The following is a 12,734-nucleotide window of genomic DNA, read 5'->3' on the forward strand; positions in this document are numbered from 1 at the left end:
GCCTCATATAAGAAACAATACTAAAATAAAAAGCCGGAAAAGTCATGTAAAATATCGCATGGATTGTAGTTGCTGGAGGACAGTAGCATTCCACCTTAACTCTCCTCAAAGTTACGTCACATTCTGAGATCGATACTTCTCAGCTGGCAGGACGGTGGCGAGCGGAAGAAACATCTGCTAAGGTGGGCTGTTCAAAAACTCTCTTTTTAGTAAACTCTGTGTACGCAATGCTCTCAATGCTCGAGTTCATGTGTAGAGACCCTGGTGATACTACGAGCAAAGTTTCATGTTGTGTCGAACCTTCTTAGTGTTTTAAAAATAGAGATTTTGATGCCATCATAAAAAAAGTGCCCGTAGCACTCCCATTGGAAATGAGTTTGAGCCCGAAAACGAAAAAAAAAACCCAGTAAATCTTAAAAGTGCCTCTTTCATCGTAATTATGCTTTCACAGGAGGGTTTGACTCACATACATTCACAAAAAAGCCTAAGTTGCATTTTAGTGAGAGTTTCACTTTAAAGACATAAAAAATTCTTGCAGTAACATTTGCTGGGACACCATGAGGTCAAATTGCACACGAGCTGTGTCTTTTGCCATTACAGTTGGATTTGCTCACATGATCAATATAATGCACAGCCAGAGCTCCTCAGTCAACCTAACAGTGATTAGTAACAGAGTGGCAGTAGCTGAGCTTCTTAGCTCCAGTTACATTGTGACTGAAAGCTACAGGGTGAATACAGTGGCATTCACCAAATACTTTGAAGTATCAGTGCAAAAAAGCTCAAGGAGGCATTTATTTAACAAAAGCAGCACCATGCATCCATTTATTTGCACATTCCATAATAAATACTCAAACATAAAAAAAATGTACGTTGGCATTTAATCTCCTTTGTTGTTGTTTCTTGCTCTAAAGTTAAGTCTTAGCAGAGTGTTAAACCTGGACATTGTGCGTATACAGTTGATGAAAATACTATGTGGCTCTGGACCCTGTAGTGTCTTTCAAGCAAGAGAGAACAGACACAAACACGTCTCTGAGCCGAGAACACTGATAAAATATGAACATTTCGCATGAGAGGTTGTTATGAGTCCTTAATGCTTCTCAGTATGGCTTTGGCAGTTTCACTCCAGTAAAATATAAATCCATTGGTGTGCTTTCCACAGCTTTCCTTCCAGGTAAGAGAAGACTGACAGTGTCTCTTCTTTTTTCCTTATCAGCCATTCAAGTTCTCATTCAAAAGTTCAGTAACTTTGTGTTGTTTTATAAATTTCTCTATGCTTTAGTATCTATAACACATGTTTAAGCCAAGTTAGCCAAAGTCGTGCCTCTGTAACTCCAGCGGCTTCAGGTTCCCCTCCAGAAACAGGTTCAGTCCTCCTATCAGTCCTTTATCTTCGCTATATACCACCTAGGAGAAAAGATAACGCTGTAGGAATGTAACAATGCTCCCATGTCTGGTTTTGCTCGTTCTCACGCATGTTCATGCAAGTCTTCATCCGTCAAGTCAGTGCAGTAGCAGGAGGCTAGCTGATTAGCTTTCACACAACTGCCGGCATGCGCTGCAACGCAAAGTTTCGCTCATGAAACTCATCACAGCAGCTGCCAGTTCAGACCAGGTCACACATCATGACGATCTCTTGTTTTTTTTCTTTTACTTCCTCGGTTCATTCTCCATCCAGTCATCTCATCCACAGTCAGGGCCCGTTTCCTCATGCAATGCCAAAAGATTTGTGCGTGCTTGGAGTTAAAAGCCACTACAAACCATGTCACCTTGTTCTATTCCTTCCCTTTCCCACCCCTCCTACCCTCGATGTCCACTCCCAGGAGTATCCTTGTGTATTCGTAGACCACATAGGACACGCTGACGGCCGGGATGACTTTCAGTAGGTTTGGGGAGATTCCTCGATAAAGTCCGGCCACGCCCTCCTGGGTCACGATGTTGTGGAGCAAGGCCAACATGGAGGGTTTAGGGGCTCCCTTCACCGAAACTGATGGGGGAGGAAAAACAAGACTCCACCCGTTACCACAGGTGTCACAAAGCAATCAGGAAACAAAAATCAGTTAATAAATATCTAAAATAAAATGGCAGAAATTGGTGGAGAAACAGTAAGTTCACTCAGACACTTGATGTAGTTTTTTCCCTGTCATTTGTGACTCATCTGAATCTATATTAGAGTATAACCACAGTGATTCTGACCTTGTGCCTGCATTCGGGTGCGGATCAGTGCCAGCGGGTAACTTGCCAGCTGTCCGCAGGTGCTGGAGACGGCACCGCAGCCGACCAGCACCATAACCCCCGGGTCAGCTAAACCCCTGTTCCTGTTCAGCCAGGAAAACTTCAGAGTCTGTTGAACAGAGGGAGTGAGAAGGAGGTAAACACAAAAAGGAGATGCGCTCTGAAAGCTGCGCACTCACACGTCTCTCTGACCTCATAGACAGCCAGGTCGATGCCAGCGTAAGGGACAATACTCAGCATGTTGGGTAAGTAGCCTTTGTAGAAGGCCGGGACACCCTCTCTCTGTAACATCTGTCTGACACAGTCTGCTATTCCTGAGTATTGGCCTGTTTTTCTTAGCGTGAGACGGGTCTTCAGCACCTGCGGGGAACAGGAAGGGAACGTCAGTCATTTCACTCATCGTGTGACCCAGAAAGTGTGTTTTCATTACGCTACGTGAATGTTTCTATGTGTGTATTACCCTGATATTACCTCCATTGGGTAGATGGCAGTCTGAGCTGTAGCTCCGGCCAGGGAGCCGGCAACAAACCTCTCATGAACCCTCAGATTTCTTTCATTACTGCCACGCATCACAGTCTTGATCTATGCGGAGTTATAGAGCAAAGGAAAGGATGAGGTAAACATTTGAATTAGTTGAAATCACAGACAAAATGATGACAGAGAATTGAGTTACTTGAGTAAGGGGGACACAGCTTTATCGGCTCAGCCAAAAGGCAACACATTAAGCGTACCAATGTGTCGATTGTCCAGTCGAAAAACAGCACATAGTACTTTTTATGGGGATTAGATGTGTGTCAGATTGCCAGGAGCAGAGTCTTCCTAGAGTCTAATTGTCATTGTGACATTAGTGGGCACCTAGTGGAGCTGTGTCCCTGTTTCCAGTCTCTAAAATAAGATAACAGTGCTGCCAGTTAGCTTCTTATTAAGAGTATAGACAAAAGACTAGCACCAATCTTCTCGTCTCAACTCTATTAATAGTGCAGTAGAGCACATTTCCTAAAGTGTTGAAATACTCCTAAAAAGTACTTCTAAACTGCATTTTGTTGTTTCTGTACTTGTACAATGACATCTAATGGAATCTAATCTAATCTAATCTGTAACACCTGACTGAGCAAAGAGTCAAGAGAAAAAGACACAGTCTTCAGTAGTGTATTAATACGAACAAATGAATAAAACAAACAAAAAAAACACAAAGTGAAAGGTCACAGGCATTCTTTACCTGTTCATAAGCTGTGAACTTGATAGCAGTTTCTGGGGCAATTTTAAGAACATTGATCCCGTTGCCCCTCCACAATGACTGCAGTCCTCCTTCATTGACCATGTACCGAAAACCGCTCTGCACGTTCCCTTTGAAATCACTGGAGCCGTGAACCTGTCGGAGTCAGAGAGGCGCACTTTGTGTCAAACAGTCACAGTTTAATCTCAAAAGCTCTCTGCCAAAAAAGCAAAGATAAACAGAGAACATTCACACATGACCAGTGACACATGAATGAGGCTGATCTAAGAGATGAAATCATAACCGTCCCTGACTGACCTGCCGGAAGACTTTGAGCCGGTCTAAGGGGGCGGTCCCAGTCCGAGACACAGACCCAGCCATGGCTCCAGCCATCAGCTGCCGCCACACATAGCCAGACTTCTTCTCCTCCTCAGAGAACTCATCTGGGACTGTCAGCTGCTCACCGATATCCAACATCTACTAAAACCAGTGGTGGGTTGAATGAGGATCAGACATTAGAACAATAAACGGGAAGTAAATAGTTCCAAAAGATCTGTCAGAGGTGAAACAGTTGACACAGAACTGTACATGAGAGGACAATTTCCTTTTAAAATCCAGTTTTTGTAGCTGACAGTAAATTAATTACTGTTATTGATTGTCGACTGGAACGTCTGCATGTGCATGTGCATGTGCATTTCTTTGGCAAGCATTAATCAACAGACACTTGCTTTAACCCAACCGTGTCATTATTTAGAGATACACCTGTTCAAGGATGAGTGTGACCTCACCATTGAGCGTTTCCAGTAGCGTGCCACCTCCTCCATGTTACTGAGAGGGTTGAACAGGAAGTAGTCCCGCCACTCATCCCAGTCGATGGTCATGGTACCGTCTTTGTCCATTCTGAGCGACAAACACATAAACAAGTCCTGAAATTTGTGGACAGTATAACCATTAAGGCACACAGCGAGTTACAGAGGGTATAATCAATCATTTGCTTATGTTTAAAAAATGGCATTGAGAAATCTTTTAATGCCTTGGCTGTATAACAGTGTATCAGAGAATGCTTCATGCTTTTCCCATGATCTGACCCAACAGAAAGACTGAATGTAACTACATGCAACTAGGTTTTAAACACAATCACTGTAATCGCAAAAAACGCTTGACCTTCTCTTGCTATGCAAGCCATTTAAAGGTATACTATGCAGGATTTTTCAGGTGCTGTTTTATAATTGAGCCATTGAAAGTTTTCCCCACCTCCCATATCAGACACAACATACTGTTAGCAGACCTTTGCAAAATCCTGGTGGCATCTTTCAGGCTAATGTTCACACCGATGGCACGGAGAGAGTGCTGGATCTCCGCCGCATCTATCTGACCTGCACAGATCCACCAGTAAGAGGGAGAGTTATGAGAGTGACGAGGGGGAGAAATGATCTCTATACAAACATTTTGATCCAATGGTGACATCAGTTATTATTTCAGCTTTTTACTGTGGGCCAGTACACACCGTCATTGTTTCTGTCCAGGTTACGAAACATGATTTTAAGCTGTTTTTCGTGAGCGCGAAGATACTGCGTGAACTCTTCAAAGTCCAGCACTCCATCCTGGTTGGTGTCCCCAGCCTTCACCATCTGAAAACAGACAGAGCCAGAGCAGATAATGACGAACAAAAGTCCGGCTGGTCAGGGACAGAAAATATGTCACTCATGTTATTCTCATCCAGAATGTTGGTGCAACAACTGCTTTATAGATTAGAGTCTGAATCTTCATCTGTCATATCATGCCATGTCAGAGAGCTGATGGGCTTTTCTTTCTTACTGGTAGAAGGACAAAAATATATCTTTCAGCCTGCTGACGACATGGACCTGCTGACACCCACGCTTGAAGACAAGAGGGTGCCGAGCATTTGCTGTTGGGCTCCTCAGCTGTGGAATGACATGGCTGACAAACTTAGGCTGGATTTATCAGCATCCTCTTTAAAATCACTGTTACACACACAATTTCATTGAGAGGCTTTCCTATTAAGGTGTTTACATTTTTCCATTAATTCATTTCTTTTTAAGTACACTGTACTTTATTCTTGTCATTGCATAGCACTGCTCCATTTGAATGTACTCATTACTTTTTTTATTTTCAGTGTTATCATGGTTTTAATCATCCATTGTTAGAAGTGTTACAACTGTTTTACTTCTGTTTTTTTGTGTTTGTTTTGAAGTGCTGGTGGACTTGGGCTGGCGTGTCCCCATATTGGAAGAAATGCTGCAAAAGTGCTCTCTTGGACGTCCTTATGGTAGATAAAACATGACGAAGTGCCCTCTAGAATGCCCTTAAATGTATCATGATTTTCTGTGCACTGACGCCCCACCTAATGCAGCTGGTGCTCTTTATAATTGTGAGCCTCTGTTGTGTTAATTAATAAATAATGTATGATCAATTCTGTAAAACAGCACAGGTTTTCCTCAGCTGTCAGGGACAATACAGAGCTGAGCGCCACAACTACAAGACTGCCCTCGGGTCTGTAGTCTTTTAATATTCCTCTGCTTTGCCATCTGTTGGACAAGTGATGCTACAGCATGTTGTGCCGGCGAGAAATGACCAACATGAAAAAGTGTTGAACACCCTGATAATTTAATTAATTTGCCTCTTGAACTTCAAAACATGCACATACTGCAGTTGTTTATAATATTATATTCAGGCCTTCTTGTTAATCAAAACCAGTAATAGCATTTTTTAAACATTTAGAAAAATGCATATAAACAATATGCAGTCTGTATTTCATATGAACTGAATCTCATTGATCATTCTGAAAAAGGTATTTTCACCTGTGATCCAGTCCCATTACTTAAATCTCTTCCGAAAGTATTGGGATCACTGTTAAACTATACGCAATAAGTAGAGTGGAGTAAAGATTTCCAACATAACCAAGAAGACTTGGTACACATGAAAATATTGACACTCTGGCCATTGATCCATATGTGAAAAAAGTCTAAGAGAAAGGTTAGCGTTCTCATCTTACAAAATCCTGCTCCTTGTACAAAAATAGACACCAGGCTGCCCTTTACATGTGTACATACACACAGATTTATACACACAGACACACATGCGTGCACACACACACACACACACACATAGTGAGAACATGACAGTGAGTCTTCTTGCTGACCCACACACTTTTTTACCAGAACAAACAGTCAAAGACAGACTGAGAGGAGGGTGACAGACTGTGTGTATTCACAATAAAGCTCTGCTGTTGATGTCCGTGACTTCTGCTGTTGCACAAACAGCAGCAGCGGAGCGGAGGGAACAGCCAAGGATCTCACAGGCCCTCACTGGACGCACGCCTGTCAGATCCGTGGGTCCTCTGATTTACTATTAGAGAAGCAAATCCCTGTGAACACCCTGTCTGTCTCACAAATACACACACACAAACACACACACAACATGGTTCTGTCACGAACCGAGGAGCAAATGACAGCAAACATACCAGCTCTGGTTGAAGTTCTAATCAAAAATAAATGAAGGTTTTCTGTGGCCCAGTTAGGATACATGTCCCTGTGTGGTGTCCTCTGTGTCCTGCTGTCTTACCCTCTCCAGGGAGCCCTTGGTAAGCCCCCGGCCTGCCAGCCCTGCCCGCAGTTCACTGATGTCGATGTGTCCATCTTTGTTGAGGTCCAGCTGATCGAACAGCTCAGCCCAGCGCTTCTCCCTCTCCTTGCCCGGACCGGGAGACCCGCTGCTCTGGCAGTGCGCCCAAGGGAACCAAGTCCATGGGGGTGCCATAGCTGGTGCTAGTCAGAGTCAGCTGATGGGATACAGCGGCATCAGTTCAGTCACCACAGCCTGACAGAACAGTCCTTAGACCTGCCAAAGCGGAAGAGGAAATGTTGCGGGATAAACAGGGCAGTGCAACATGGAGGATTATACAGCAGAGGGCCTGCCAACAATGTGTTATTTAGGCCTGGACATGACGGCACCGCTCAGCCTCACTCCCTAATTTGCCCCAGTGGTCACTCATGGTATTGGATCCACTACAGTCATGAAATGCATTTCATCTTTTATTGCATATCCACACAAACACACATAGCATGTGCCCATATCCCATATCCCTAGCTAAATTTTAGTAGTTTAAAAGAGGCTGACAAAACACCTTGACAGCAAACAAGGTCAATTATGACTCATTCTGGTTTGAATTTCTGTTCCACATTGGTTTCATATTTTTATAAACAACGTTATTCAAGTGCTGTCATCACAATGTAAAGTCACCTTGCAGTGGGAGAAACACTACTGTGTACACTGAGTGGGCTGCACAACCAGGAAGTAAACCTGGAAGTTGGAAACTCCTTAATATATGCCCCGGGTGAGCGTTCTTGGACTGAATGTTCACCATCATGGCTCCCTCTGTAGATACAGAGGGCTCATTCAGGCAACAAGCAAACTGCTGCCTGGTACAAGGTGATTATACATGAGCGAAAACACTGAAATGAAAATGATATTCCACTTCTGACCCTAAAGCCTACACACTAGACCTTTAAGGGCTCACAAAAAAATGAGTCTATGTCAGAGATACATTATAGTTGCTATGGTTACACTGACTGTAACGTGTGTTCCTACTATTTCGTCCCAAGTCTCAACAGGGCATCAGGTCGACATCTTGCCTCAAAAAGTCAGATTACCAGTTTCTGTGTTCGTCCTCTTCGTCTGTTTCGATCATTCAGACAAGGCAATCTTTCTTTTCTACGCCTGTGGAATGTCTTGGATTCGCCAGATGTTCCGCGGTGGGGGAGCGATTATGTTCGGAGAAACGATCGATTATCGATAATCCCGCATTGCTGCTCGATCTCGCGCAGACTGACGCACAAAACACAAGAACACCACGAGCGTCCGTGAGCAGCCACGACCTCGTTAAACCTGATCCTCTCACTCCTATGGACGCTGTTATGGTCTAATAATAAAACGCACGGGAACACTTGGTGACTCACTGTGTGTTTATCTCCAGCCCGACCCGCCGCCCATGCTGCGGGATGCGGAGCAGCAGGACTCGACAGAAGCGGGTCCGGAGCTCAGTACACCGGGACCAGGACCCGGATCTGACACCGGACAAGCAGCAGCTCCCTTCTCGATCCAGCAGTTCTAGAAAGGGTCCGTGTTCACCGCTGGTGACCTCACCGTGCTGAAGATTTCACAGCGACTCTTGTTGAGGAAGCAGGAAGAGAGAAAACAGCCGGAGAAGCCTGCTGACGGCCAAGTGTCAGAGCCGTGTGTGTGTGTGTGTGTGTGTGTGTGTGTGTGGAGGATCTACTGGATATTAACATGCCGGGACACTGAGGACGCTGTGTTTGAACAGTGTACAGTCTGTGGCTGGCATTTACTCTTGTCTTGTAGTGGACACTTATAGATAAGCCATCGTTTATTATTCACAAATACTTACAATCACATTGACCAGGGCCACAGCCCCCCCAAACAACAACAACAACAAATTGTTGTTTATACGATCATTAACTCATTAAATATTATGGACCACCTTTGGACCTTATTTCAGAAGAAATATGCATGGGAGTGAGCAGCGAGAGACAGTTTTTTTATTTTTTATTTTTTTTAAAATCCCATTTGAATAATGCACATATGATGTTTGTCTCTAGAAGATAGCGGTTTGTCAAGAAACGAATCAGGTATTAGACTGTGAAAATACATAATCAGGAGGACTGTAACCCCAACAGATGTTTTTTTTCTTTTCACGTTCACCGAAACCCATAACTGAGACCTTGTAGAGCCGTTCCTGTACATTAGCCAAAGACTTACTCTCCTTTCACATAACTGCAGTCGACCACATGTTCAGTCTTGTTGTGGTTTTCACCTTTTTACACACTCTGTGCCGAGTTGACAGCCATGTTGATGATGTGCGTTGAGTGAAATGATTGTAGTTTACTGAGCATTTTACATGGCACAACTCATCTTGTGTGAGATGATATAGTTCACTGAGCAGTTTCACACAAAGCTAAACGATACTTTACTATATTTACATATACATAGTAACTTGCCTGATTTGCGAAATTAACTTTTAGATGGACAAACATCATATGTGGCACAATTCAAACATCATCAGACATTTGTTTGTCTCTCCCCAATTGCTACCATGCCAATGTTTTTCTTCTTGATGGAATAAAGCATATGCAAATAAAATGCAAGTGACTGAATCAGTAATAATCCTATAATCTAATATGTGGCCTACGGTATATCTGCTAATTAGACTTTTGCACTTTAAAGTAAAAGCTGCACCTTTTCTAGTGTATTTCAAGTATTTTTACATGTTGATTTCACTGCATCGCCTTCAGACACACTGAAAGATATAAAATATTAATATTTGATTAATAGTATGTACATTATTTCATTTTATATGTTCCATTTTATAAATTTGACTGCTGTATCAAGGATGTCTGTTCCCGTATGATCACTGGAGGCTTCAGGTTTCCACATCAGTGGTCACAAAATGTTAAATTTCAGTATGAACAGAGAACCCTTTGTCCTTGATACACCCTCATTTGCAATGATAGAAGCATTGACTTCAGAGAGACAGAGGTTAACAAGTAACACCTGTAACACCTCAGTAATACTGTAAATATTAAAACTCTGAGTTTGAATTTCTTTTCCAAAACAACATAATCATTTTCCAGTAAGGAAAATAACAGGAGACAGGAGAGTATAATGGTGTTACTGTTAATGCAGAGACACTAAATGTAATGATCCCGACAGGTGTTCTGTCTTTTATCTATACCCTCAGCCTTATCCATCAACATGTAACACCGGCTTCTCCATCCTGCTGCTGCCCGTCCACCCGCTCCTCCCTCATCACTCTATTCACCTCTGATAAACACTCTAAGGGCCAATCCAGGTTTGTTAATGACTGACTTTAAGGTCTACCAGTGATCCCTTACCAAACACACTCCCACACACTGGATGTCCCCTTGCTTTCATTTCCCTATTATTGTATGTGTGCTGTCTTGCTTTGTACTGTTGACAGGTCCACATGGCCCGTGAGCACGTACACCACCTCCATTCAGCTCTCATCACTACACCTGCTGGTCTGAGGGGAGTGGACTGACAGATCAGATATCAAACAGGTATACTATATAAGAGCAGGACACTGTAGATTGGGAGCTTCACTGACTGAATGAGAAACGTCTTCTGTGGTCACAGACAGCTCCATCTGTTGATTCTCCCTTTGCAGGTTTTCTCAAGCCACACACCTCAATGTGTAAAGGGCTCTCCTCCCTGCCTTCCTCATGTCTGGAGAAGTGAGTATACAACTGGGTCATCATGTTTTCTGTCTGAATTGTGATTACGTGATTGCAGAGTTTGTGTTATGAAGTGTTTATTCTTTTTTTTTTCTTCTTCTCGCATGTGTGTTTCAGGGCAAAAGAGATGCGGGTGAAGTTAAGCCACCTGGCTGACGCACACCACAAGCACAAGTACTGAGAAACATGTTTCAAATAAGTAGTAAGTCCACTCATCTGACCGTCGTCACTGTGAAGCTGAGTTGTGTCTGTCTCTCTTCTCAGGGTTCATGATGGAAAAGCTTTTCAGGACATGGAAACTCTGCTCAGCACCAAAAGTAAGACAGATTTTATAACTCTAATAATAGCATCATACACACTCATATAACACTATTATTACTCTCTATAAACTGTCTTTAAACTGTTTACTAGTGTCCTATGATTTGGATTGCCTTATAATAATATTCTGTCTTAATCTATCCACTGTAGTAGTAATATGAAGTTTTCATATTATAAAAACTACATATTGTCAAAACTGCAAATTCTGTTGATAATTTGAGTTGATTTGAAGGTTTTGACAAAAAATCTTACATATTGCACCTTGAATATTAAACACAGTATATAAGAATATACAAATAAATGAATGTCTTACATACTGATACTCAATCGTGATGTGATGTAGGATTTAAGGCTTGACATTTATATTGATCTTTTTTATAAAAGGAGTCCCCCCGCTTAGTGGACATGCACCACTAAATCACTGGAGTTTCTCTTTGGACAGTGGTCAACATAGCTTTATAATTAGATCTACAGAACATACAGTACAAGTTCTCCAGACATTTCCCTCAACAGGGCCACATGGAAGAAGCATGACAGGCTCTGATTGGAGTTTCTTGCAATTTGTTCACTTGTTGATTTACCTGACCTGTCCTCTCTTTCTCCTTTGTTCCTCTCTCCCAGGTGGTCTGCAGGTGTTTCGCGGGTTCCTGCGTTCAGAGTTCAGTGAGGAGAACCTCGAGTTCTGGCTGGCCTGTGAGGACTACAGGGTTTCTCCTTCAAAGACCAAGGCCAGCAGTATCTACGGCCAGTTTATCAACACCGACGCCCCGCAGGAGGTTGGTAGAGACGAGAGTGCGATATAAGAGAAGAAAGTGTGTGAATGGTTTAAAAAAAAAAAAATTATGGATGGATCTCAGTGAAGTGTACAGGCAGGAGGAGACTTTAACGGGGGAGTTTCTTCTGATTATCTGTCTCTTTCTCAGGTAAACCTGGACGCTGAGACCCGGGAGAGTCTGCTGGCCGTGATGGACTCTCTGTGTGCCGACACATTCGACAAGGCACAGCAGAGGATCTACAACTTGATGGCCAAAGACTCCTTCCCTCGTTTCCTGCGCTCTGCTCACTGCATGGAGGCCATAAAGGAATTTTAAACATACGCTGATTGTTACCACCGACCTGCTTTAGAAATAAGCGCTGATGAATCTGTACTGCGTGACATGTTGATTGTATCTTACTTGTTATTCTAACGACTAGCTTGTCTTGTGATCATTTTCTATATGCGGTCCTTATACACTGCATGCATGCTGTTATTGTAATGACAATCAGTTACAAACATAGGTAGTTAGAAAGTCTCACACAGAAACCTCAAGCATGATGCTTAAATGTAGATGCAGCTACATTGTGCCTCTGGACTGCACAAGCTATAAGTGATATCAACAAAGGATGTAATAAATACCTCATAAAAGAGAAACCTGCATGTGGTATTTAATCACATCAGTATTCAGTATTCTACATGTGTAAATATATTTGTTCTAATAGAAGCCTGTCAAACGTGTTCTGCCGCAGGCTGCTTGAGAGCATTTGTTGACATTAAAACTGTGTTCAGCCTTATCACTGGCTAACTTGCTGTAGAGTCAATCTGTATCAAAGTTAGTGGCCTTGACAAAATCCAGGTCTTTAGATGCTGGTGTTTATTTAAGCACACTTCAGCTGAACGACGTCACCTTGTTCTGTTT

At 42.8% G+C, this 12,734-nt stretch overlaps 2 protein-coding genes across 6 annotated transcripts; one reads left to right on the forward strand and one right to left on the reverse strand.

Annotated features, from left to right (window-relative positions):
* Positions 1-762: 762 nt before the first annotated feature.
* Positions 763-8,564, reverse strand: LOC119018880 (calcium-binding mitochondrial carrier protein SCaMC-3-like). Of its 3 annotated transcripts, none has more exons than XM_037097014.1 (11): positions 8,428-8,564; positions 7,034-7,309; positions 4,956-5,079; positions 4,737-4,824; positions 4,237-4,348; positions 3,767-3,925; positions 3,452-3,604; positions 2,704-2,814; positions 2,425-2,592; positions 2,194-2,341; positions 763-1,984 (listed from the first exon to the last, which is right to left on the reverse strand). In XM_037097014.1, exons 2-11 carry the CDS (start codon positions 7,226-7,228, stop codon positions 1,773-1,775), a joined length of 1,470 nt encoding a protein of 489 aa, XP_036952909.1. In that variant the 5' UTR covers positions 7,229-7,309; positions 8,428-8,564; the 3' UTR covers positions 763-1,772. The 3 variants fall into 3 exon arrangements, with proteins under 3 accessions (XP_036952909.1, XP_036952816.1, XP_036952988.1); XM_037096921.1 differs by lacking the exon at positions 8,428-8,564 and adding an exon at positions 8,122-8,256; XM_037097093.1 differs by lacking the exons at positions 4,956-5,079; positions 7,034-7,309; positions 8,428-8,564 and having other exon boundaries at positions 3,767-3,928; positions 4,737-4,766.
* si:ch211-196h16.12 (regulator of G-protein signaling 5) lies at positions 8,451-12,662 on the forward strand. 3 transcript variants are annotated; one of them, XM_037097823.1, is made up of 8 exons: positions 8,451-8,587; positions 10,227-10,337; positions 10,467-10,566; positions 10,674-10,740; positions 10,858-10,914; positions 11,005-11,057; positions 11,680-11,834; positions 11,982-12,662. In XM_037097823.1, exons 4-8 carry the CDS (start codon positions 10,697-10,699, stop codon positions 12,147-12,149), a joined length of 477 nt encoding a protein of 158 aa, XP_036953718.1. In that variant the 5' UTR covers positions 8,451-8,587; positions 10,227-10,337; positions 10,467-10,566; positions 10,674-10,696; the 3' UTR covers positions 12,150-12,662. The 3 variants fall into 3 exon arrangements, with proteins under 3 accessions (XP_036953718.1, XP_036953651.1, XP_036953584.1); XM_037097756.1 differs by having other exon boundaries at positions 8,581-8,704; XM_037097689.1 differs by having other exon boundaries at positions 8,582-8,695.
* The last annotated feature ends 72 nt before the right edge of the window (positions 12,663-12,734 follow it).

This window comes from Acanthopagrus latus, chromosome 1, assembly GCF_904848185.1.
Source record: "Acanthopagrus latus isolate v.2019 chromosome 1, fAcaLat1.1, whole genome shotgun sequence".
NCBI classification, from domain to species: Eukaryota; Metazoa; Chordata; class Actinopteri; order Spariformes; family Sparidae; genus Acanthopagrus; species Acanthopagrus latus.

Bases quoted from the DNA above. Each gene is read 5' to 3' on its own strand.
- si:ch211-196h16.12 (XM_037097823.1), top strand. From the start codon at position 10,697: ATGTGTAAAGGGCTCTCCTCCCTGCCTTCCTCATGTCTGGAGAA. The intron at 10,741-10,857 runs GTGAGTATACAA...TGTGTGTTTCAG, and splicing joins CCTTCCTCATGTCTGGAGAA to GGCAAAAGAGATGCGGGTGA. The intron at 10,915-11,004 runs GTACTGAGAAAC...CTCTCTTCTCAG, and splicing joins GACGCACACCACAAGCACAA to GGTTCATGATGGAAAAGCTT.
- LOC119018880 (XM_037097014.1), bottom strand. From the start codon at position 7,228: ATGGCACCCCCATGGACTTGGTTCCCTTGGGCGCACTGCCAGAGCAGC. The intron at 3,926-4,236 runs GTGAGGTCACAC...TGGTTTTAGTAG, and splicing joins GCTACTGGAAACGCTCAATG to ATGTTGGATATCGGTGAGCA. The intron at 2,342-2,424 runs GTCAGAGAGACG...TCTGTTCAACAG, and splicing joins TCGACCTGGCTGTCTATGAG to ACTCTGAAGTTTTCCTGGCT.